General features: G+C 39.5%; 1 protein-coding gene across 6 annotated transcripts in view; it reads left to right on the forward strand.

The window, feature by feature from the left end:
• The window catches only part of FBXO16 (F-box protein 16), a 169399-nt gene that overhangs the window by 16721 nt on the left and 126290 nt on the right, over window positions 1–26388 (forward strand). For all 6 annotated transcript variants that reach the window (XR_007477732.1, XM_049710717.1, XM_004270706.3 and 3 more), the window contains exons 4-7: window positions 6313–6519; window positions 11102–11266; window positions 15719–15951; window positions 21489–21591. Coding sequence is in view for 5 of the 6 variants with exons in the window: in XM_049710717.1 (XP_049566674.1) it covers window positions 6313–6519; window positions 11102–11266; window positions 15719–15951; window positions 21489–21591 (708 nt within the window). In the remaining variant the exon portion in view is untranslated. The remainder of the gene's footprint in view (window positions 1–6312; window positions 6520–11101; window positions 11267–15718; window positions 15952–21488; window positions 21592–26388) is intronic.

The raw sequence follows: 26388 nt of genomic DNA on the forward strand, positions 1-26388 counted from the left end.
TAAACATAACATTACTTGGGATATTCATTGTAGGGACTAAGTATTGGTTTTAAAAGTCCATCTAGTATTAGAAATAAAGTCATTTTTTAAAACAATCTGGATAGTAAGAGGCAAGATTTAATATGAGACCTATTCAATGATAAACAATTCAAAAGTATTTTATATTTAGCCATAGAATGTCATTTTTGTTCATACATTTGCACATGGCAAATGTCTGATGTTCTGTACAGTTACAAACAAAATGATTAAGAGAAACTGAAAAAAAGCTCTTCAACTTTGCTGTTCCATGCTATTACTTAATCCGTGTTCTCTTAAATCTTCTCTGCCCTTCAATCCCTGTTAGAAAAGGCAACTACTTCCCAATGGACAGAAAACACCAGCGGAAGTATTTCAGTTGAAAAGATAGTATTTCAGACTTTTTCTCAGCTTCTGCTATGTTGTTAGAAATAATTGTAATGTTATAAAGAATTTGATTAAAGTAGATGGCATCACTTTTAACTTGCTGGAAACAACCATAATCAGAGTTAAAATTCAAAAGAGAAACAGGAAAATATTTTGCAAGTTGCTTGATAAAGATTAATATCTGATGAATGGATAAAGATGATGTGGTGCATATATACAATGGAATACTACTCAGCCGTAAGAAAGAATGAAATAATGCCACTTGCAGCAACTTGGATGCAACTAGAGATCATCATACTAAGTGAAGTAAGTCAGAAAGAGAAAGACAAATACCGTATGATATCACTTATATGTGGAATCTAACATATGGCACAAATGAACCTATCTACAAAACAGAAACAGACTCATAGACATAGAGAACAGACTTGTGGTGGCCAAGGGGGGAGGTGGCAGGGAGAGGGACGGACTAGGAGTTTGGGGTTGGTAGATGCAAACTATTACATTTAGAATGGATAAACCACAAGGTCCTAATGTATAGCACAGGGAACGATACACAGTATCCTGTGATAAACCATAATGGAAAAGAATATTGAAAAAGAATGTATATATGTCTATAACTGAGTCACTTTGCTGTACAGCAGAGATTGGCACGATATTGTAAATCAACTATACGTCAATAAAAAAATTGAAAAAAGATTAATAGCTGAGATATATAAAGTTACTACAAATCAATAAGAAAAATACAAATACCCCTACAGAATAATGGGCCAATAGAAGAATGAGAAATACACAAAAATATATGTGGCCAATAAACATGGAAACTATGTTCTTTTTACTAAAATTAGAGAAATGCAAATTAAAATAATGAGATTCCCAACCCCTCTCTTGGTCTATGGGGCAAAAATTGAAGAGATAAATAATATCCAGCGTAAGTAAGCATTCACTGGGGAGTAGTAGGATATGCTTAAAACACAATTAGAGGGAATGTAAAATAATAAAGACTTTTTAAAGACAATTTGACAGGATCTATTAAAATTTTAAATGCAGAATCTTTGAACCTATAATTCCACTTCTGTTTATCTGGACTAGAGAAATATAGACATAGGACATGAAAAAACGTGCACAAGAATATTGCAGTGTGTGTAGGCACGTGTGTGTGTGTGTGTGTGTGTGTTTTGGAAACAACCTAAATGGTATCAGTAGTATATTGAATAAATAGATCATGGCATATGTGTACTTCTATGAATGACTGGAGAAAATATCATGCTCTGAAGTTCATTGCATATCTGGACGTTTATGGCTATATTTTGTTTGTTTTTAAAACTGTTGTGTAGTATTCCATGGGGTGGGTATACTCTAATTTATTTAACTGCTTCCCTATTTTTTTTAATAAATTTATTTATTTAATTATTTATTTTTGGCTGCTTTGGGTCTTCACTGCTGCGCATGGGCTTTCTCTAGTTGTGGTGAGCGGGGGCTACTCTTCGTTGCAGTGCGTGGGCTTCTCATCGCGGTGGCTTCTCTTGTTGCAGAGCACGGGCTCTAGGCGCGCAGGCCTCAGTAGTTGTGGCATGCAGTCCCAGTAGTTATGGCTCACAGGCTCTAGAGCGCAGGCTCAGTAGTTGTGGTGCATGGGCTTAGTTGCTCCGCAGCATGTGGGATGTTCCCGGACCAGGGTTCAAACCCATGTCCCCTGCATTGGCAGGCAGATTCTTAACCACTGCGCCACCAGAGAAGCCCCTCTATTTTTTTTTAATTTTATTGACGTATAGTTGATTTACAATGTTGTATTAATCTGCTGTACAGCAAAGTGATTCAGTTATACATATATATATTTTCTTTTCCATTATGGTTTATCACAGGGTATTGAATATGGTCCCCTGTGCTATACAATAGGACCTTGTTGTTTCAACTGCTTCCCTATTGATGACTGTATGTATACGTAAATGCGTAGAATTGCATGAACATCAAACTGTAAACAGTGGTTATTACTGGGGAATGGAGTGAGATTTGATGGGAAGGAATAAAGAGGATTTTCATGTTTAATTCTGCAAGTACCTATCTGAAACTTTTAAAACAATAATGTATTCATGTTTTTATTGTGAAATTAAGTGTTTGATAATAAGATTCAGAAACTCAAGCAGATTGAGATAATATAACCAGTAAGCAAAAAATAACAGGCCTCTGTCTTCATCTTGCCCCTCACTCCCCGGGAACTTTCCTTGCTATTCAGTGTAAGATGAGTGGCACTGACACTCTAGCCACTGTCCTCACTTCCTGAAAGTGCAGCAAGAATCGTTGTAACACCTACTCTGAAAATAGGATTTTCACAATTCTATTGTCAAGAAAGCCCTATAAAAAGGCATTAAAAATAATTATAAAATATAATATGATATAAGATAGTACAGCATAATATAATATAGCATAGTGTCATATAATATATAACATTAAAAAGGAACTAACTGTGAAGTGAGGTACCTACCAGGATAGGAAAGTGACCCTAGCTGCTCCCCAGTCTCACACATTAGATCCCTGGCTACAATGTTATGGCTCTTTTTTCTTGAGAGGTGATGCAAGAGATGTTGGGATGGCTACACACTACCATATGTAAAATAGGTAAACAACAAGGACCTACTGTAAGGCACAGGGAACTATATTCAATATCTTGTAATAACCTATAATGGAAAAAGAATCTGAAAAAGAATCTATCTATATATCTATATATAGATATAGATATAAAAAACAATCACTTTGCTATACACCTAAACCATTGTAAATCAACTATGCTTCAGTTAAAAAATTAAAATTAAAAAAAGAGATACTGGGAGATTACCAAATTCCTGTACAGTTAACTCTTCCACGGATTATTTACTTTTTGGATTATTCCTAGCACCTTTTAAATTCCAAAGGGATTTTCCCCAACTGTTCAGCATTCTTCTGAGTCATCTACCCACCTTCAATTGGTGGGAGTTCAAGGAATGCAAATGAGTTTTCTTTTAGCCTAAATAAACACAATTAGAAAGGAAAATCCCTCAAGGCAAAGAACACCAATCAAAGCCAAATATAAATTATCTTTGTTGTAATCAGGGAAATAAATGAGGAACCAATGTAATGATCTTTTTAATCTCTAGAGGAAAATGTTTTAATGTTTTCTTTTATAGATTTCTTCAGCATTTTATAATCCTAATGTTCTTTTATATTCATTCTAAATCACTTGTTCTTCAATCTGAGCTCATTCTCTTTTTGTGGGCATCCAGGAAAGTAATTGAGCTAACCTCAGTCATTCGAAATGTACTTCCCGTCCTTGTCAATGTACAAACCTGGTAATTTTATGCTTTGTAATTTAATTGTTTGCATATCTATTCCTTTTACATTGATTTACCCCACATGCTTATTATTTTTAACATCACTGTGATACTTTATAATATTAACTGCCATGACTACGAATCATGCACCATATTAGGAATTTTATACATATTTTATTTAATCCTCTTGACAATCCTGCAATTTAGATATAATTATTCTTAATGTGTAAATGAAGAAATTAAGAGGTTGTTAGTGAGACTCAAATGGCCTCATTCCCAAATCCACCATCCATCCGTAATGCCATACTTTCTCTTATCATGCTGATATATTAGTTTGCTGAGCTGATCCACTCTTGTTAGGCATTTGGGGTTATTTCTGATTTCTTGCAGTGCTAATAATATCCCATAAAAATTATTTTGTAAGCATAATCATCCTGGGTCCCCACGTAGCTCAGTTTCTACAGAGCCACATAGCACTGCCCAAAAGTAATTTTAAAAATGAATACCAATATTCATTTGGTCTCTCAAAGAAAAATCACAGGGGATCCAATTCAAAACTCATAACAATACTTCCCACATCTGCTTCCTTCATTCCCTAATTCTCTCACACTCTATAACTGCTGCAGAGGCAATTACAGTCTGAACCCCTCAAACTCCCTACAAACCCTGCAGCTCTTCTATCTCCGTATGCCTCCCCGTTGGCTCTTTATTTTATAGATCAAAGCAGCTTCTTGGGCCTGACCCCTCCCCTGGCCCTGGCCATTCTGGCCCAGCTTCTCTATATTCATTCTAATAATCCAACCCCAAAGGAAAGAAGTCTCATTTTATGGGAGTTGAAAATATGGACTGTGCAGAAACAAACATAGAAGAAATCTGGGAACACTCACACGTGAATATATTTTATTCATGTATTTGTAAGTTAAGGTTTTGGGGTTTTTTTTTTTCATTTTAGGATTCCCCATCCCCCCAACCCCACCCCCTGCGCATGAATTATAGTCTCCAAAGTGAGATTCATGGGTCACTGAATAGATCTGTAACAGTGAATACTTTTAATCAAGAAGTATTCCTACTAATTAAAAAGATACATCCTATGATTATAACGAAGTTGACTTGTCATAAGGCTTATCAAAAATACATTTTTACTTTATATGCCTTTTAGGTGGTCAGTGTATTTTATGATTACAACTAAAGTTTATTATAAAATTCTGATTACTTTATAATAACAAATAAACCTCTGTATGCTAAATGCAATAGTATACAAAATACAAGTAGCCCCAAACTTCCCTGTTTTCTCTTCTCTAACGGCCTAAAGAAGAAGAGAGATTTAGACCCTGGTAATGGCCCCTTCAGCAGCTAGGTGTTCCCCTAAGAGGCTTTCTTTTGGTTTTGGCCAGCCCTTAAGTTCTTACCTCTGATCAGTCACTGATCTTGGGACTGGTTCGGGCTTATCTCTGAGGAAAATTGTGACGTAACCAAAGCTCTTGTTTGGCATGCCCCACATGGCTTTGGCATCTCCTTCCTATCTCTGGTACTTTTTTCCCAGGTCCCCCTATCACCTTTTCCTTTGCAATCATATCAATCATTTACATATTAGTAGAACGTTAACCCTGTATATTCCCCTTCTCAGGGATATTTGCTTGCTATACCTTATCTCCGATTGTGAACACAAAGGTTCGTTTCTCATCCTGGAGTTTTAATCACTAACGAGTTAATAGAGAAACTGTTGGGGGAGAGAGGCTGCCCAAGTGTCTTCTCTTGAGGTTGTACAGACGGTCCCGACTTAGGGTGATTCAACTTAGACTATTTTCGGCTTTATCATGGTGCAAAAATGATAGACATTCGGCAGAAACCATATTTAAAATTGTAAATTTGGGGGGGTTTTTTCAGGCTAGCTGTGTGCAGTAGGATATTCTTTTATGATGCTGGGCAACCAGCAAGCCACAGTTCCCAGTCAGCCACGCGATCATGAGGATACACAGCGAATACACTCACAACCTTCTGTACCCAGACAACCATTCTGTTTTTCACGTTCAGTCTAGTATTCAATAAATTACATGAGATAGTCAACACTTTATTACAAAGTAGGCTTTGTGTTAGATGATTTTGCCCAACTGTAGGCTCATGGAAGTGTTCTGAGCACGTTTAAGGTAGGCTGGGCTAAGCTAGGATGTTTGGTAGGTTAGGTGTATTAAATGCATTTTCGACTTATGATATTTTCAACTTATGATGAGTGTATCGGCACGTAACCCCATCAGAAGTTGAGGAAGATCTGTATTTTATAAGTATATATATTCTCAGTTTATGAATACGGCCAGCTCTCAACTTACTGTTTTTATGTAACTCCAAGTTTTGAGGTCAAGTGCACTTCTGTGTCCACACCCCAGTCTTGCATGGGCTCACCCACGCAAACATGAGAAAGGGCAGATAAATGGTAAAACGTGGAATTTACTAGCTAGGGAAAGAAATACATGCTATTCATTAGGAATAAATTACTAAACTCACTTTCTATGCCATTCTTATCTCTTCTTTTTACAATGCATCTCTGGTGTCAGACTAAACCTGGAGCTTTTTAAATTTTCTTTTCCTTTTTTTTTTTTTCCCCCAGTTTGACAAATGGACAGACTCTCAAAGGAGAAGAATCCTGACAGGGCTGTTAGAACGCTGCTCCCTGTCACAGCAAAAGTTCTGCTGTCGAAAGCTTCAGGAAAAAATTCCAGCAGAAGCTCTGGATTTTACTACCAAGCTTCCAAGGGTGTTATCTTTATATATCTTTTCTTTCCTGGATCCCCGAAGCCTTTGTCGTTGTGCACAGGTAAAGACAAAGAAGCAGTGTATGGCATCTTGTAAAGACAAAACGCTGAAACTTGAGGGAAAAAACAGCACGTACACAAAACCAAGAAGTAGATGAGATGCTCAGTATGATTAGTCTGTACAGTTTGAATTAACCCTCATCTCCTTTGTGTCTGACTCTGCGTTTAGTGCTCAAGAGCGGGAAAAAGTGTAAGACACTACTAAGTGTCCACAAAATAGTATTAACTAGCTGGGTAAACAAATACACATGTACGTAATGGTTCATCAGCAGAATAATCTTATATTGCACAGCACAGAACTACAGTAAAATCCCAAACTGTAGAGTGCAGGCCATTCATAAATAGAAAAGCTTAAAATAAGGTGCTCATGCAATAATTACAAAAGAATATGAGACTAAAAGTCTTCAGAGTGGGCAGATGTGCTCCCAGGGGTGAGGTTGGGAAAGGAGCTGACCATTATTTTCTTACAAGCAATTCCATGGTGTATTAAAGTATATTATTTAAGATATAAAACTGATAGTCATTTTGTTGATTCTTTTCATAGTCTAGTACGACCAGAAATTACCTGTTACTTTGCATTCACATACATGTAACATGGTAACTTTAGTTTTTAAGATTAAGAAAATGAATGCAGTAGGATATATGAATTATTCAATGAATGGTGTTGAGACAATTGGGCAGCTATCTGGAAAAAAATTCTAGAAGGATAAAAGATTGATATGAAATTAAAGGAAACCATTAAAGTACTCAAAGGAGGGAATTCCCTGGTGGTCCAGTGATTAGGACTCTGCACTTTCACTGCCGGGGGCCCAAGTACACAGGGAGAAAAACATATGGCCAGCAAAGAGCTAATTTCCTTATTTTTTAAAGAACTACTATAAATCTACATTAAGAAAAAAAAAACAACCCAGCAGAAAAATGAGCAAAGGAAGCGAACAAGTAGTTTACAGAAAGAAAAGCAGATATTTCTAAAATATGTAAAATGTTTAGCCTCATTATCATACCATCTTTCATGACTCAGATGGGTTGAGTCATATTTTTTAATGATACTATTTTATATTGGTGGAGGTGTGGGGAAACAAGCACTTTCATATATTGTTGGTAGAAAAATTGATGCAACCATGACGGAGAACAATTTGTAGCATTCAATTTTTAAATAAAGATTCCCTTTGCCCCAGCAGTTCCACTTCTTGGAATTTGTCTGATGGGCATACTTCAACACATGCAAAAATTATGTCTGTGTAAGGATATTGCAGCATAGTTTGTAGTAGCAAAATGTTGGAAACAATGGAAGTGTCTGCTAATAGGGGACCGGTTGCAACCATCTCCACAATATATCATCAGTGAAAAAAGCAAAAGTGCAGAGTTGTCCTACCATTTTGGAAAGAAAAAAAAAAAGAGTACATCCATATCTGTTAGTATTCTGGAATGACACACAAGAAGCTGGTAACAATGGTTACATCCAGGGAGGGAAATGAGTGGCTAGATGATAGGGATGAGAGAGACTTCTTTTTTACCGTGTGCCCCTTGGTATCTTTGAATTTAGGATTAATGTACACATATTACTTATTCCAAAAATGAAACAATTTTTTTAAAAAGCATAGCGGGGGCTTCTCTGGTGGCGCAGTGGTTGAGAGTCCGCCTGCCCATGCAGGGGACACGGGTTCGCGCCCCGGTCCGGGAAGATCCCACATGCCGCGGAGTGGCTGGGCCCGTGAGCCATGGCCGCTGAGCCTGCGCGTCCGGAGCCTGTGCTCCGCAACGGGAGAGGCCACAACAGTGAGAGGCCCGTGTACCGCAAAAAAAAAAAAAAAAAAAAAGCATAGCGGGACTTCCCTGGTGGTGCAGTGGTTAAGACTCCGTGCTCCCAATGCAGGGGGCCCAGGTTCAATCCCGGTCAGGCAACTAACTAGATCCCACATGCATGCCACAACTAAGGAACCCACCTGCCGCAACTAAGACCCGGCACAACCAAATAAGAAAATAAATAAATAAATATTTAAAAAGAAAAAGAAAAAAAAATCATAGCATTTAAAAAAAAACATTTATTTATTTATTTACTTATTTATTTTTGGCTGTGTTGGGTCTTCGTTGCTGCGCCCGGGCTTTCTCTAGTTGCAGCGAGCGGGGGCTACTCTTCGTTGCGGTGCATGGGCTTCTCATTGCAGTGGCTTCTCTTTGTTACAGAGCACTGGCTCTAGGCATGTGGACTTAAGTAGTTGTGGCTCACAGGCTCTAGAGCGCAGACTCAGTAGTTGTGGCACACAGACTTTGTTGCTCCGCAGCATGTGGGATCTTCCCGGACCAGGGCTTGAACCCGTGTCCCTTGCATTGGCAGGCAGATTCTTAACAACTGCGCCACCAGGGAAGTCCCCAACATAGCATTTTAAATGCCCAATAATAAGAGAGTATCATACAGTCATATGATGAATTACTATGCAGCTATTAGAAAACATGTTTTGGAAGAACAGAGATGCTTATTATGTGTAAAATGAAGAAAGCATGATTTTAAATTGTATACAGAGTTTCCCAGTTTTGTTTCGTATATGCCTAGGAAACAGATGGCAAGGAAAAGAACTCTACCAAGTTGTTAATAATGGTCATCTCTGATTGATGGGGTTATGGGTATTGTTTTTCTTCAAGCTTCTCAGAATTTTCCAAGTGTTTCACAATGAGAATGTTATCATTCCAGGGAGATGTTATTTTAAATTAACTAATCCTCTCATCTATGTGCACCATATGTCAGTCTTGCAAGATTTCAGCATCGTATTTTATTCCCAGAATTGACTGTGAAGCAGTTGTTCTTCAGCTAGATTTAAAGTAAACAGTAAAGTCATTGCACCAAAATGAGCTTTGAGCTGTTTAAAAATATGATGGGGGATGCTTTATAGTTTTTTGTTTTGTTTTGTTAACTTTGTGGGGTTTTTTTTGGCTGCATTGGGTCTTCATTGCTGCGCGCGGGCTTTCTCTAGTTGCAGTGAGCGGGGTCTACTCTTCATTGCGGTGCGCGGGCTTCCCATTGCGGTGGCTTCTCTTGTTGCAGAGCACAGGCTCTAGGCGCGCAGACTTCAGTAGTTGTGGCACGTGGGCTCAGTAGTTGTGGCGCACGGGCTTCGTTGCTCCTGGCATGTGGGATCTTCCCGGACCAGGGATCAAACCTGTGTCCCCTGCATTGGCAGGAGGATTCTTAACCACTGCGCCACCAGGGAAGTGTCTGTCTTATAGTTTTGAAAGTTCTTACCTACGCTTCTCCTCATTCCTGTTTAGTTTAAAAAACAAAAAACAACGAAAAGAAAACTTTATTTACCCCGGTGGGGGGACCCCCAACTTAAATACCCAGGTCTAAACCAGATCTAAGTTTCCTCTTTTCAGAGGAAAAGAGTGAGAATTGAGCAACTTTTCTTCCCATCCCCTCCTTCCCAAACCTCACCTCTCGATTGAATTGAGTTAACTAACCATACGGAGATTAAGGTCTGTGTAGTTTCATGTCTGGTTGAACAAAGTAGATGTGATTTCTGTTTCTGCCCTCAGGGCTCTATCAGATCCTCTAAGCTTTTTCCTCCTTCCAGCTCCTGAACCTGTCATTACTTCTAATTGTGCCCTCTCCGGCATGCCTCTCTCCTGCACGTCTCATCTTCAGCGCGTAAAACAATCCTAGACAGGATAGGACGGAAGGAGGGAGGAAGAGAGGGATAGATAAATGGATGGATGGGTAGCAAGTTCCATTATAGAGTGTTCTGCTTATTTGGGGGGCACTCAAACATTATTCATTATATAGTTAATCTTGAAAAATAGGCCAGTTTTCCAAGGATGAAATTTGAGTTTGATAATTTGAGCTGTCATCTTTACAACTCTTGATAAGAGACATAGAATGCCTAGTCTCAACTTTATATATGGACTCGACTCTAGTTTCTAACAAGACTTACTCAATACCTGGAGTAAATTATTGTAAGTGCTACTACACATAATAGGGTCACCTCCACTATTTGCTGGATGTGTAGGATTGACACTAAAGCTATGGAAATGGAATGTATAGAACAAATACTTAATGCTCTATTGAAACTTAAAGGCTATTTAGGACACTCCAATATAGTATTAGCAATGGTGTTCCCTTTATAAAGTTTATATTTAGTTAAATCATAAGAATGGAGGGAAAAAAAGGAAGCATATCATGAAAAGAATAAGCAATGTGCCAACCGGAGTCTCTGTAACTTTCATATAACTTTCATGTGGAGACCTTCAGGAACCTTTAGGAAGTTCCAAAGTCTATCTGAGCCTCAGTTTCCTCATTTGCAATATGAGAATAATAATTATACTTCCCTCCTTAAGTTGCTATGAGAATGGTTAATAGGTGCTCAATAAACATTAGTTGACTCTGATTCTAAGTCTGAATTAACATTAAAAAAATCCTTCTGCCTGGCTAGGCAGCACTTTAGGCAGTAGGTAACTAAGCTTTGATTTGGTGGAAAGGGACAGCTCAAAACCTAGAGAAAGTGAGCATGTAAACTGAATAGTTTTGGGGTTTTTTTTACATTTTTTTTGGTTTGTTTTTTGTTTTTTTTAACATTTTTGTTGTTTTTCCAGGTGAGCTGGCATTGGAAGAACTTAACAGAACTGGATCAGCTCTGGATGCTCAAATGTTTACGGTTTAACTGGTACATCAATTTCTCTCCAACTCCCTTTGAGCAGGGTATATGGAAGAAACACTATATTCAAATGGTGAAAGAACTCCATGTTACCAAGCCCAAGGTAAATTTGGGGAAAGAAGCAACAAAATTACAAACATCCACTATGTAGGAATGCTAGAACTAAGACTAAATGATCCATCTTGAAGTTGGGGAAGGCAGTTGACTCAAAGGAAATATACTATCGATGTGACTTTAAAATTCTCCTTTTCTGAGAACTTGATGGCGCTTTTCAAGGTATCCATGTGAGCTGAGAACTGTCACCTGACACTGCCAAACCACAGTTCCACCCAGGTTAGGACTGGGAGCTCCTCGCTCTTCAGATTTCTGGATTTCTGTGTCTCTGGCGCCTATACCACAGAGTTCTGACACTGGGATTCTGGGGGAGTGTGCTGTCCTTATTACCTATGGTCATCACACTTTACGTAACTGATTCAAATTGTCTATGATTCTACCAGACGAGCTGAAGTTTATTTTTGTATCATGTATAAAGAAGAGTTTTGCAATAAATTAGTAATTAGGGAAGGGCATATGGGCATGTTAAAGTTCTTTTTACCCTAGAAACTAGCAATGTAAAGCATGTACATATAATCATAAAAAGTAAATAATCTGAGCATAATATTTTCTAGTGGTTTTGCATGCATTATAACCAGTGTTTATGTTCATTCTTGGAGTCACAGTTAATTAGGTAACTTATGGGAAATTTTTATGAGCTTTTTCTTTATGGCATGATCTAATATATACTTACGGAGTTATGCAGTTTTGTACAGTAGATGAGTTCCTGAAAAATTATGTGTAAATTAAAATTTTTTAATCATTTTTTAAACCACAGGGGTTTTCTATAAAAAAGCTGCAGTGAATCCTTTTCAAATTGAAGAATCCGTTTGAAATATGAAGAGTCAGCTCCTGAGCTATTTAGCGTGCTCATTTAGGTTTCGTTCTATTGTTTGCTCGAAGAAGAATCCATCTACATTTAATAGAGTAATAAACTATGCATAATTAATATTGTTATAATCGCAATGATAAAACTAGTCTTTCTGAGTTCAATAATTGGTGTTCTCCATGAGGATTTCTTTAAAAAAGAAATTTTGTTTGTTTTTTTTTTTTTGCAGTACGCGGGCCTCTCACTGTTGTGGCCTCTCCCGTTGCGGAGCACAGGCTCCGGACACGCAGGCCCAGCGGCCATGGCCCACGGGCCCAGCCACTCCGCGGCATGCGGGATCCTCCCGGACCGGGGCATGAACCCGCGTCCCCTGCATCAGCAGGGGGACTCCCAACCACTGCGCCACCAGGGAAGCCAAAAAAAGAAATTTTTAAACTGAACTGGTAGACAAGTTATTTAAAAAATTACAATAGCTATGACTTTTTATCAAAACACTTTTCTTTCTTTTTTTTTAAAAAAAATTTATTTTTACTTTTGCCTGCGTTGGGTCTTCATTTCTACACGCAGGCTTTCTCTAGTTGCCGCGAGCGCGGGCTACTCTTTGTTGCCGTGCATGAACTTCTCATTGCGGTGGCTTCTCGCTGCGGAGCACGGGCTCTAGACATGCAGGCTCAGTAGTTGTGGCTCGCGGACTCTAGAGCGCAGGCTCAGTAGTTGTGACACACAGACTTAGTTGATCTGCGGCATGTGGGATCTTCCTGGACCAACGCTCAAACCCGTGTCCCATGCATTGGCAGGCGGATTCTTAACCACTGCGCCACCAGGGAAGTCCCCATGAGGCTTTTCTTGACTCTCGTTCTCAATTGTAGGCAGGAAATGGCATTCAATGGCTGAAGCATGGGCTGGTCTGAGGCAGAGGAGAGAAAAGTGATTAACCAACTTGTAGAATGAAAAAAGGTTTTGAGTATTATATACAACACTGACTTTAATGCTTCGTCTTCAGCAATAACTCTTTCTCCACAAAATATTTATGCATAACTATATTTTAAAATAATGAATAGTTCTGATGCAAGAAAATTGCCACATCTTTGCTTAGTATTAAATTTCTGTAGGTAGTACTTTTTTTTTTTTTTTTTTTTTTTTTTTGCGGTACGCAGGCCTCTCACCGCTGCGGCCTCTCCCGTTGCGGAGCACAGGCTCCGGACGCGCAGGCTCAGCGGCCATGGCTCACGGGCCCAGCCGCTCCACAGCATGTGGGATCCTCCCGGATCGGGGCACGAACCCGTGTCTCCTGCATTGGCAGGCGGAGTCTCAACCACTGCGCCACCAGGGAAGCCCGGTAGTACTTTTTAATATACCAATTTTAATACCAATTCTACATAAACTCTTTCAGAAAATAGAGGAAGAGGGAACACTGCCCAACTCATAACCTTTATACCAAAACTAGATAAAGACTTTAAAAGAAAACAGAACAAAACCACAGACCAATACCCCTCATGAACACAGACATAAAAATCCTTTAAAAATATTGACAAATTAAATCCAGTAATATATAAAAAAAGAATAATAAATGATGACCAAGTGGGATGTATCCAAGGAGAATAAATTTGGCATAATATTCAAAAATCAATCCATGTAATTCACATAATAAAAGAGAAAAGATGTATGGTCATTTCAATATATGCAAACAAAAGCATTCAAAATTTTTTCAACATTCACGATTTTAAAAATTCTCAAAAAGACTTCGGGTAAAGGGAATAAGATTTTTGTTTACTTAACAGAAAAGTCATCAGTTTTTCTTTATTACCTATTCTGTTAATGGGTCAAATATTGTGTACTTTTCAGAATTAATGACGCTTATTTATATATAGTTAGTAGCATGCACGCCTAAATTTTCTTCCCTGAAATTGCTTTTTATTATCATGTATTATTTATTCCCAATGGTGTTAAACAAGACCTCTTCCAGCAAAAACAGATAGATTTCATTCAGTATGAACTCAGAGAAATGAAATGAACGTCCATTTTATTTACTTTTTTTTTTTTTTTTTTTTTTTGCGGTACGCGGGCCCCTCACTGTTGTGGCCTCTCCCGTTGCGGAGCACAGGCTCCGGACGTGCAAGCTCAGCGGCCATGGCTCACGGGCCCAGCCGCTCCGCGGCATGTGGGATCCTCCCGGGCCGGGGCACGAACCCGCGTCCCCTGCATCGGCAGGCGGACTCTCAACCACTGCGCCACCAGGGAAGCCCTATTTACTTTTTTTATTTCATTTTTTTGTCTGCGTGTCTGTGTGGCTTGGGATTTTAGTTGCCTGACCAGGAATCGAACCTGAGCCCTAGGCAGTGAACGCACAGAGTCCTAACAACTGGACCACCAGGGAATTCCCTGAATGTCCATTTAAAATGAGATCTGCACAAAATATTGAATACTAAACCAGTAATGAGCTATCAGTTATATAAATGTAAAATGTCTTCTTACTCTATTAATTGCAATCACTCACTAAATGAGTAAATATTTATTAAATACTGTTATGTGCTAGGTGCTAAGAGTACAATGGTCTTAACCCTGCTTTCTGGAAGCCTAGTCTAGTGGCCCAGGACACAGACAAGCAAATAATTACAACGTTGAATACTAAGTGCTATCTGGTAGTAGAAATATATACAAAGAACAGTTGAAACAAGGATAAGAAATTAACCGACTCTGCTTGGAGAGACTGGGGAATTTTTTAATTTTCACAAACAAGTCAAGCAAACCAACTTACTGAGCAAAGCTTCCCTAATCTCTTAAAGAACAAAAATTAAACCTTTAATGGCTTCTCAGCATACCACTACCACTTCCCTTAGGCTACAACCACATAAAAACCTTATGAATTTTATACACAAAAAATAGATTTTCATTTGGGGCAATTAAAGCAGAAGTATTCAGGGCTTCCCTGGTGGCGCAGTGGTTGAGAGTCCGCCTGCCGAGGCAGGGGACACGGGTTCGTGCCCCGGTCTGGGAAGATCCCACATGCCGCAGAGCGATGGGAGAGGCCACAACAGTGAGGGCTCGTGTACCGCAAAAAAAAAAAAAAGCAGAAGTATTCTTTGCGAATGGCTGAAGTTTTGATAACTGAAAAAATCTATGAAGTCTACCCCTACATAATCGAAATTGTCTCTGTTTTAGGTATACTTAGGGCTGGGGTACTTTTTTTAGAATGTGTATATTTTTATGGATAAATTAACTGCAGTTGTGGAAAACTGTACAATGATATTGTAGGAGAGGGGACAGTTCAGGATAGAGAGGTTCAGTGTGTGGACTTGAAGCAGGATAGTCCTGGATTCAAATTCTGACCCTGGGTCAATACTTACGTAGTAGTAGTGAGCAAATTAATTAGTTTATCCTATTTCAGTTTCCTCTTCTGTAAAATGGGAGTCGTTACAATTACCTTTTAGAGTTATTGTGAAGGTTAAATAAAGTAACGCATGAACACTTCTGAGACGGTGCCTGGCACATAGCAAGTAGTCCTGGGTTGGTGGCTGCTATAATCATCGTCACCGTTATCATTGCCATCACGGTGATGATGATGTTCTTTGTTTTACTTCTGTTATTATTATAGTATTTTGGGAACAGAAATAATTAATTTTCTTCTTCTAGACACCTCCAAAAGATGGGTTTGTGATCGCTGATGTTCAACCAGTTACAAGCAGTTCTCCAGAGGAAAAGCCATCCCCTTCATCAGCTTTCCGGTCCTCTTCCTCTTTGAGAAAGAAGAACCACCCAGGGGAGAAAGAACTCCCACCCTGGCGATCCTCTGACAAACATCCAACTGATACCATTCGCTTCAATTACCTGGACAACTGTGACCCCATTGAGCAAAGCTGGCAAGGGTGAGAGTCATGCCCTTCTCCACTTCTTTTGCTTTTAGAAACAATCTACTGACACTTCAGTCTATGAAAAGATGAAAACAGAACTTACTGTGAAATACAAATGCTTTTCACTACGTAGAAGCAAAAAGTAATTGAAAAGTAAATGAACCATTATTGGTAAATTTGTCCGGTTCTTTAGGATTTGTTTGCATTTTGTAGCTGTAATGCTTTCCTTACAGCTTCTTTTAATATTTTAATACCTCAAATTCCAATCCAGTACCATAAGGTTCATTCTAGTCTTTTCCTTTTCCTTTTCCACAGTTGTATCTCCCTTCTGTGACAGAGGGAGGGATATACAAATATGTACATCTCCATATACATATCTCCATATATATACATATATAATTTTGATTATATATTATATGTACATATATAATTTTATATAAAATGTATTATATATAGTACATACACAGAGTATATATTTACTTAACAAATTCTGAAAGTAATTTCAGAATTGCTAACTCATATCATTATCGAAACAAATCTAACTAGAATTCAATATTTGTTTCTGGTTCTTTTTGCCTTTAGCCTGGGTATATACTCATACTACTGTGTTCAAAAGTCATGTGGGTTCTTTTCTTTAAATATCCCTTTCCCCATGTGAGTATGTTACGTGATTCTAGAGTTAAAACTATGTAAAACTATACAAAAAGCGTACAGAAGGTGGACTCAGAGAATCACCCCCTCCATCCCCTCCACTCTACCGCACACTCATCTTTTCCCACTTACAAATCTCATGCGTTTCTGGTTTATCCTCCCAGTGTTGCTTTTTGCACAACGTTGCAAAATATGCCATTTTTCAACTCTCTGATCGGCAAAAACTTTAAAGTTTGTCAATATATTCTGTTGGTGAGGCTGTGGGCCAGCAGGCACCCTCATACACTGCTGGTGGGAATATACATCGGCGCAAACCTTGTGGAGAAAAATTGTACAGCATCCAGCAAAAAATATCTGTATTTATTTTGACCCAGCAATCCCACTTCTAGGAATCAACCTTGAAAACACCAAAAGTACGTCAGCACAAGGATATTTATTGCAGTATTGTTTATGACTTTGAAATATTGGAAATAACTTAAGTGCCCATAAATAGGAGAGTGTTTGTTGAATAAACTATGTATGGTCCATTCACACAATGGAGTGTTAGGCAACTGTAAAAATGAATGAGGAAGATCTCTATGAACGGGTAAGGAGTGATTTCCAGGGTACATAGTTAAGTGAGAAAAACAAATTGCAAAAGAGTGTCTCTAGTATCCTACACATAATGTAGAAAGAAAAGAGAGTAAGAAAATATACATCTGTATGTACATATGTATCTGTTCATTTGTTAACACACACACACGCACGCACACAGGATAAACAAGAAATTAAGGAAACAAAATTTGAAAATGTTTTAATACATTTTTCATAGTTTTAGGTTCTATTTCAACAGATTAACATCAAGGCAGCATAAGATAGTGACGATGTACAGGCTCAGGGGCCATACTGCATGGGTTCAAATCCAGACTCCCACACTTCTAGCTGTGTGACCCTGGGGAGTCCCTTAACCTCTCTGTGCCTGTTTCCACCTCTGTAAAATGGCAATAGTAGTAATACCCAAGTCATAGGATCACTGTGAGGATTAATATATGTAGCATGCTTATAATAGTGCCTGACACATAGTAAGTAAGCATTTTTTTTTTAGTAGGATGGCTTCTAAAAGGATATTATTTGGCTAAAAAAGGAAAGGGTAATCCCAGAAGGCTTGATGACTTAGGAACATTCAAATTACTTTGGGGTCCTTTGGAGGTGAGATGAGAGTGGTATCCCTAATTAAGCAACAATTGAGCTCTTTGAGAGCACAGACTATGCCTTACTCGTCTTTGTTACCACTGACTGTCATTGCAATACTCATTAAATGGTGGATTTCAAAGGAAGTGTAGCCTTTTGATTCATGAACTTCACATTCATCTAGTTGTATCAGAAAAAGTCTAAATAGTTTGCTGATAATTTAGAAAGTTCGAGGGGGGTGGCGGGGAGACAAGGTATAAAACAGAGTTTGAAAGAAATACTACTGTTTACATTTAAATGGGTGGAGGAGAAAGATACATATATACACATTCATATTTTTATATACATACAATATCTCGGGAATAAACACAAGAAACTGATACTACCATTTGCCTTCAAGGAGAACGGTAAGTTGGAGACAAGGATGGACAGGAAAGTTTCACTGTATATCCTTTTGAACTCTTGAATTTGGAACCACTGTGAATATATTAACTGTGTATTGGTCGGTGTATCCCTGAGGATAGTGTCTAAGTTTGTATGTGGCCCTTAGTCTGGACTAGGTTGGTAAATTAGAGAGAGGCAAATTTAGTTACCTAGGCTTATGAATGGTACATTAACCTGAGAAAAACCAATAGTCTCCTGAGTTTTCTGTGAGACTCAAATACTATTTGTGAAAGGCAATAATTATATTAAATGTACTTAACACTCCAATTAAAAGGCAGAGATTATCAGAATGGGTAAAAAAGGCAAAAACCAACTATATGCTTTTTTACAAGAGCTACACCTTAAATACTAAGGCACAGTTAGACTTAAAAATAAAGTGGTAGAAAAAGATGTACCATACAAAGAGGAAACATAAGAAGGCTAGAATGACCGTTAATATCAGTTAAAATAGACATAACGACAGAGTATTCCCAAACAGAAAGAGGGACATTTCATATGATGATACAGGGATCTATAAACTAAACAGAAAGACATAACTGTTGCAATGCATATGTACGTAATTACAAAGCCTAAAAGTACAGAAAGCAAAAACTGAAAGATTTTAAAAGATAAACACACAATTCCACAAACATTTTTTTTCAAGTGCATGTGCTACATTCACTAAAATAGACCAGATGCTTGAACTCTTCCAAGACTCAGTGCTGTAGGGGGAAAAAAGAGGCGGGGGAAAGTGTTCTAGACATAAGAGACATAACAAACCAATGCAGTTGGAATCTAGGCAGGATCTGGTTCAAAAAAGAAAGACTATAATGGGCACTCGGGTTAACTGCAGAAAGTTAATATGGACCATATATTAAAATGACATTAAAGAATTACTGCTCATTTTCTAAGGTATGATGGCACTAGTGTGGTTAGGTAGGCAAATGTCTTTACCTTAGGAGATGAGTGAAGTATTTGGGGATGAAGTGTCTGCAATTTACACTTTTAATGGCCCAGGGGAGGGGAAGATATATATACACATACACAGAGATGAAGCAAAAATAGCAAAATGTTATCAGTTGTTGAATCTAGTTGGAGAGTATATGGGTAATCACTTTACTGTTCTTTCAACTATTCTGTATGTTTGAAATTTCTTAATTAAAAGCTGGTGGAGGGCTTCCCTGGTGGCGCGGTGGTTGAGAGTCCGCCTGCCGATGCAGGGGACACAGATTCGTGCCCCGGTCCGGGAAGATCCCACATGCCGCGGAGCGGCTGGACCCGTGAGCCATGGCCGCTGAGCCTGCGCGTCCGGAGCCTGTGCTCCGCAACGGGAGAGGCCACAACAGTGAGAGGCCCGCGTACCGGAAAAAAAAAAAAAAAAACACGCTGGTGGAAATTTTTGAAAATTAAGTATCAGGAAATATTTGGGCAAAGCTGGTCTTTTTTGGTTTTGTTTTGTTTTTTGGCCGCGCAGCTTGAGGGCTCTTAGTTCTCCGACCAGGGATTGAACCCTGGCCCCCTGCAATGGAGGTATGGAGTCTTAACCACTGGACCGCCAGGGAAGTCCCAATAAAACTTTTTATAATGAAAATTCAAATATATGCAAAAGTAAAGAGAATAGAACCTCTTATAACCACCATCCAGCATTAACAGTTTCCAACACATGACCTGTCTGGTTTCATTCATTCCTCACCCACTCTGCTGTTCTCCCTGGTTACTTTGGAGACAAATCCAAATGTCATATTATTTCATTCATACATATTTCAAGGCCTCTCCTTAAAAGATAGACTCTGTCTAAAAATCATAAGATGATACCATATCACTTCTAAGTCAATGAATGATGCCTTAATATAATCAATCAAGAATCAAGTCGGTTTTCAGGTTTCCGTGAATGTCTCATAAGGGTTTGATATTTTTCAACAGTTGATTTGTTTAATCAAGTTCCAAATAAGGTCTACATATTACATTTGGTCCATGTGTCGCTTAAGTTTTTTGGGTTTTTTTGATCCATAGGTTTCTTCTCTGCCCTCCTTTTTTTCCCCTTGCAATTTGTTTGTTATAGAAATCAGGTCATTTATCCTACAGACCTTCTCATCTTCTGGTTTTTGGGGACTGTACTCCCAGCATGTTCCTCTGTCTCCTGTACAAGTTACCAGTCTTCAGATCTGGAGGCCTGAGTATAGAATGCTCAGGTACTTCCATCATGAGGCACATGGTTTCTGTTTGTCTCTCTTTTTGTGATGTTAGTGGCCATTGATGATCATTGCCTTAGTCCATTATTTTAGGCAAACTTTTTCTGGAAAGGGCTGAACAGCAAATACATTAGGCTTTGCAGGACATATCTCTGTCATAACTGCTCAACTCCAACACTGCAGCCTGAAAATCGCCATTGACCATATGTAAGAAGTAAGAGTGACTGTGTTTCAGTAAAACTTTATTTACAAAAACAGGCATGAGTCTGCATTGGCCTCTGGGCTGTAGTTTGTGGATCCCTACTTTGTCCTATTACATACAATAGTTTTAGAAAACAAATATTAGTATTAATACAAACAACAGGATTACTGAAAACAGTTTAAAATTTCCTTGCCTGTGTTTTTGTCCTTAGGATATATTCTACTAAGACTATTCAGACAAATTACTATGTTAAAGTCCCACGAAGTAGTTCCTTTATGTGGGGTAATGCCACCAACTGGAGAGATAAGATCATTTGTTTCATTTTGTTTTTAGATTTTTGGGAATTTTCTTCCTTCATTTTATTTTATAATTTTGATATGGTTCCAAAGTCAGATACACAAAACAAAGTGTATTTGGAGAAGTCTAGCTTCTGTTCCGACCCCTCCACACTGTTCCCTGTTCCTGACTGGACCACAAAGGAATCCTGCTGATAGGTAACTAATTTTCAAAATGTCGTGGTGCAGTCCTTCCATTTAAAAATATATAAACAAATACACACACACACACACACACACACACACACACACCCCTTTCTGAAAGAAATGGTGTCACACAATACATACCACTTTATCCCCCTTTCTTTTTTCATGTAACAATATATCCTGGAGATCACTCCACAGTTATATAAAGAAATATTCTGCCTTCCTTTTTACAATTCACAGTCCTCCGTTGTGTGGATGTGTCAGAGTTTATTGTACCCATTCTCTATTGATAGATATTTGGCTTGTTTCCAGCTGAGTGAAGACAGTCTTTTAAACCACGGGTACAACAAAATCAAATGTACAAACAGCTATGCCAACCATCAAAGCTTTAAAATGATATTTATAATTATTCCAATGCTTTCCAATTTACAGAAGAAGGAAAAGACACGAAATGACCCCAGATTTCAACCGACAGTCACGTGATAGGAAAAATAAATCACAGGACAGATCTAAACTAGGAAAAGCACAGTCACTGGTAAGTATTTCTTACAAAAGATTCCCCAACATAATGTTAATGATAATTGCTGGATCTCTAATCCTATTTGCAGGATTGAATTTGGTGTTTTTGTTTGTTCTAATTTTAAAAAAATTTTATTTATTTATTTATTTGGCTGTGTCAGGTGTAGGTTGCAGCATGCAGGGTCTTTGTTGCGGACTGCAGGATCTTTCGTTGCAGCGTGTGGGCTCAGAAGTTGCTGCACGCAGGCTTAGTTGCCCTGGGGCATGTGGGATCTTAGCTCCCCAACCAGGGATCGAACCCGCGCCCCAGGCATTGGAAGGCGGATTCTTAACCACTGGACCACCAGGGAAGTCCCCGAATTTTTTTTTTTTTAATCAGAATCATCAAGTGGTGGTTTAAATCCTAGTCTCTGACACTGACTGACTAGCTGTGTGACCTTGAAGATGCCCTTTATTTTCTCTCTCTGAGCCTCTGTTTTCCCACCTGTTTAAAAAAAAAGAGAGAGAAAAAAGCTTGGATGAACTGATGTGTATGAATCTGCTTTGAAAACTGTACAGTATAAAGGGAGCATTATTATCATTGGTTCTTTCTTCTTCTGTGAGTCCTTTGGGGTGCGGGGAGGAGAGCCTATAGAAATTTCTCTATAGAAATTACTTATCTGTAGAGTGAAGGTTCCACTAATCTAAGAAAAAGGCATGATTTCCATAGCTTTCCTGCCACCAATGGAACATGATTATAAAAGTGCATTTCAAATAACTTCAGAAAAAATGAATTAAGAATTTTCTTTTCTTTCCCTAATTAAAAAATAGCTAACTGACTACCTAATAAAAGTCAGTGATTATGACTAGGGAGCATTATTGTTTCATAGCAGACTTTCCCAAATTGTGGTTCTGTACCCCCAATAGATCCCTTTCAGCACATATGAGAATCTTTGGAGCAAAGTTGAAGGGAATAAGGGTGGAATAAACAGTTTCTATTAGTAGTAAACATTTAGAAAAAGGCTGCGGATACACACTCAAGGAAAATTAATATAAAATGGGTGTCATTGGGGAGAGGAATAAGTGTGTACTCGTGAATAAATCACTTTTATAGTTCTCCTTTAAAGCTCAATTACTTTCTGTTTAAATGCATTTTCAAGTGTTATGTTCCAAAAAGAGAGATGAGCTTTTTAAGATAGGGTAGTCTGTATTCTGAGGAGCCAGTGTTGTTGGACTGGGTGAGGCTTATCACAGACATATGTACAGATGCCCAAGGGAATGGGGAAGCTTAAAATAGAGCAGTAAAATTGTCAGTGAAAACCATTAATTGAGAAAAATAACTTTATGAGACTTATCACCCAAGCCATTCAGGCATGCTTCTGCCTAGTTCCCTGGCCCCTCCTAGGCCAGCAGTAGAAGACATATCAGGGGGAGAACAGGGAATTTGAAGGAAGATAAAAGTTGGTGATGTATGCTTACAAATTATCAGCACAATCGAAGCTTTCTCTGGCTTAATAAAAACAAAACAAAAATCAAAGGCTAAACAGAAACCTTCCCTCTGGGTTTTTGATGTTTACCATCTGGCACACACTAGCAGGCCTTGCTTAAGTGAAAATAGTCATAAATTAACAACTTCAAAAATTGTGCTAATTAAAGCTGAAAGGGAAGCCAGGGCAAATTAAACAATGATGGAGAACCATTAAGCTATTAATAAGTGAAGTGTACAATTGTATCGATCTACTTGTATTATTTCTGTAAATATGCTAATTAGAATCACTATTTCTGGGGACTTCCCTGCTCGTCCAGTAGTTAAGTCTCCGCACTTCCTCTGCAGGGGGCGCAGGTTCGATCTGTGGTCGGGGAACTAAGATCCCACATGCCTCATGGCGAGGCAAAAAAAAAAAAAGAAAAAAAAGGTTAAAAAAAAAAAAGAGAGAATCCCTGTTTCTGCTTAGTTCTGAGGAGCACAAGGCATAATTAAACCCTCCAAAAGTGAGCTAGGATTTTTGACTCTGTAATGGTGTCCGCGATAAGCCTGCTGTTTGGACCACAGGCTGCAGGTGGCTAAGGCCCCCTCCCCCCGAGGTGCCAGTTTGCCCCACTGCCCACCACATCCCTCAGAGGAAAAGAGCAACCTCCAAGATGAGGCAAGGTGATTGTGAAAATGAAGAAGTAGTGGCAGTGGGGCCTGAGAGGAGAGGAAATGGGTATTGAGGAAATTCAATTAGGGGACATAAGAAAAGTAGGGAGTAAATAAAACTCCAACAAGTGCAGCTGTAGAGAGACTGTGGTAGACACAGCCTGGGTGTGATTGCAGTGGAGAAAATCCCGTATTCATTAGATAGAAAATCCTTGCATCATTTAGACAGGTTTATCTAGGAAGATTCAGGAGGAACTCGAGAAACAGGTGACTAGGCAAACTTAGGGGAACACGTTATAAAGCCAGGATGAGAAGGACAGATCACCAAAGCCCAGGAAGGACCTGAGGCCTGAACAGTGGAGTATTCCTTGCCCCTCTAAGTGGCAAAGGGGTATGTGATACTTGGAGAAGTTAAAGCTTTGTGAAATGGAAGGGTTGGGGACTTCCCTGGTGGCTCAGTGGTTAAAAATCCACCTGCCAATGCAGGGGACACGGGTTCCAGCCCTGGTCCAGGAAGATCCCACATGCCGTGGAGCAACTAAGCCCTTGCCCCACAACTACTGAGGCTGCGCTCTAGAGCCCACGAGCCACAACTACTGAAGCCCGTGCGCCTAGAGCCCGTGCTCCGCAACAAGAGAAGCCCCCCACTAGCCACAACTGGAGAAAGCCCGTGTGCAGCAACGAAGACCCAACGCAGCCAAAAATAAATAAATAAATGTATTTTTTTTTTTTAAATGGAAGAGTTGGAAGGAAAAAAAAAAGCGCGGATGTAAAGTACAAAGAATATTCCGTAGGCCATCTCTCCAGGGCGTGGCTGTCAGGCCACTGAGACATTTTCACTTTTTGCCTGTCATTACTTAGAGCCTTCAAATGTGAGAGTTCTCCCCCATATCAGAAACATTCTCCAGGAAACAGTTTCAAATCCACGTATATTGCTGTGAGTTGGTGATGTTTTCTATTATCATCAGGTTTGCGTTCTCAAAGCCTGCCCCTCACAAGGGTACCTGATTTCCCTTTTTTTTAAAAAAAAAAAAATAAGTTTATTTATTTATTTTTGGCTGTGTTGGGTCTTCGTTTCTGTGCGAGGGCTTTCTCCAGTTGCGGCGAGCAGAGGCCACTCTTCATCACGGTGCGTGGGCCTCTCACTGTCACGGCCTCTCCCGTTGTGGAGCACAGGCTCCAGACGCGCAGGCTCAGTAGTTGTGGCTCACGGGCTTAGTTGCTCCGCGGCATGTGGGATCCTCCCAGACCAGGGCTCGAACCCGTGTCCCCTGCATTGGCAGGCAGATTCTTAACCACTGCGCCACCAGGGAAGACCCTGATTTCCCTTTTAATTCTAGCACTGCCTCATCATAGCTGCTTCATTGAACCACCTTTTAGAGTGAATCACTGATAGAAGATGGGAATAAAGCCTAGATCCGATCACTAATGCTTTGTAATTTTGAAGGTGGTTTATTAAAATTATATAAATATCAGGAAATGCCCATTACCATTAGTTATTATAACAAAATTCCATACAGAACAAAGCAATGAAAAAATATAAACACCACAGGACAGCCGGGTATCATCTTAAACTTCAGAGATTTTCCGATCTTGTGTAAAGACGTGAAAAAATTTTTTTTGTTAAATCTTAACAGCTGACCCCATGATTCCTCTTTGGGAAGGGGAAGGAGGGAGCTGTCTCCCTGGGGGAAAGCCGCTGAGGGGCTTGTAGGGAGGGATGACACCTCGAGGGCTTGGATGCTGCAGGCACCTGGGTTCCAGAGGAGGAAAGCCTGCCGAGGCTGGAGATTAGAGGAAGACTTCGTTGCTTCTGCTCCTGCAAGGGGAGTGGAGGGGGAGCAGAGAGAGGGGAGGAGAGAGATAAGACCAGGAAAGAGAAGCCAGCCTGATGGAGAGAAGCTGAGACAGGGAAGGGGAGAGGGGCCAGGTTAGTGTTGGATAGTAACCCATCCATTCCCATCAAATTTATTCCCTATTACTGGGATGTAAACCCCGCCTTCCATCTCTCTAGTAAATTCTACTCAATTTACACATGGAAGCAAGGTCTCAAAAGTCTAGAAACCGGGGACTTTCCTGGTCGTCTAGTGGTTAGGACTCCACACTTCCACTGCCAGGGGCACGGGTTCGATATCCCTGGTCGGGGAACTAGGATTCTGCATGCCGTGTGGCACGGCCATAAGAAAAGGGGGGGGGGGGTGGGCAAGAATGGAAACAGGGGAAGAAGTTAGGAGAGATGCTGGTAGCTCAGACCAGCATGTTAGCGGTGGTATTGGTGAGGAGTGATCATATTCTGCATTGTGGTAGATTGGATGTGGCATGTGAAGAAAAGAGGAATAAAGGATGACTTCACTTTCTAATATTAGAAAGAAAAAAAAGAAGTCTAGAAACCTAGAAAGCCCTTCAGGACAATTCACAAAAACCAAGGGGGTGAGCTTTGGTCTTCCCAGGGCCTGGAATTGGGACCCCAGGGACCCCAGCTGATATCTTGTTTCTCGTCTGTTTTTGTTTTTCTTTTTTCTACCAAGTTAAGTATAAAAACAACTACCTTTTTGTCTCACACTCAACGGAGGTTAGAAGTCCTCACTTTCTAGGTTCTGATCTGGCCAAGAATTTCAAAAAGCTTGCTATTCACAGCATTCAGCTAAACACAAGTAACAAAAGCCTCTAATTGCCGGTTTACTGTTAATTGCT

The sequence above is a fragment of the Orcinus orca genome, chromosome 6, assembly GCF_937001465.1.
Source record: "Orcinus orca chromosome 6, mOrcOrc1.1, whole genome shotgun sequence".
NCBI lineage: Eukaryota > Metazoa > Chordata > Mammalia > Artiodactyla > Delphinidae > Orcinus > Orcinus orca.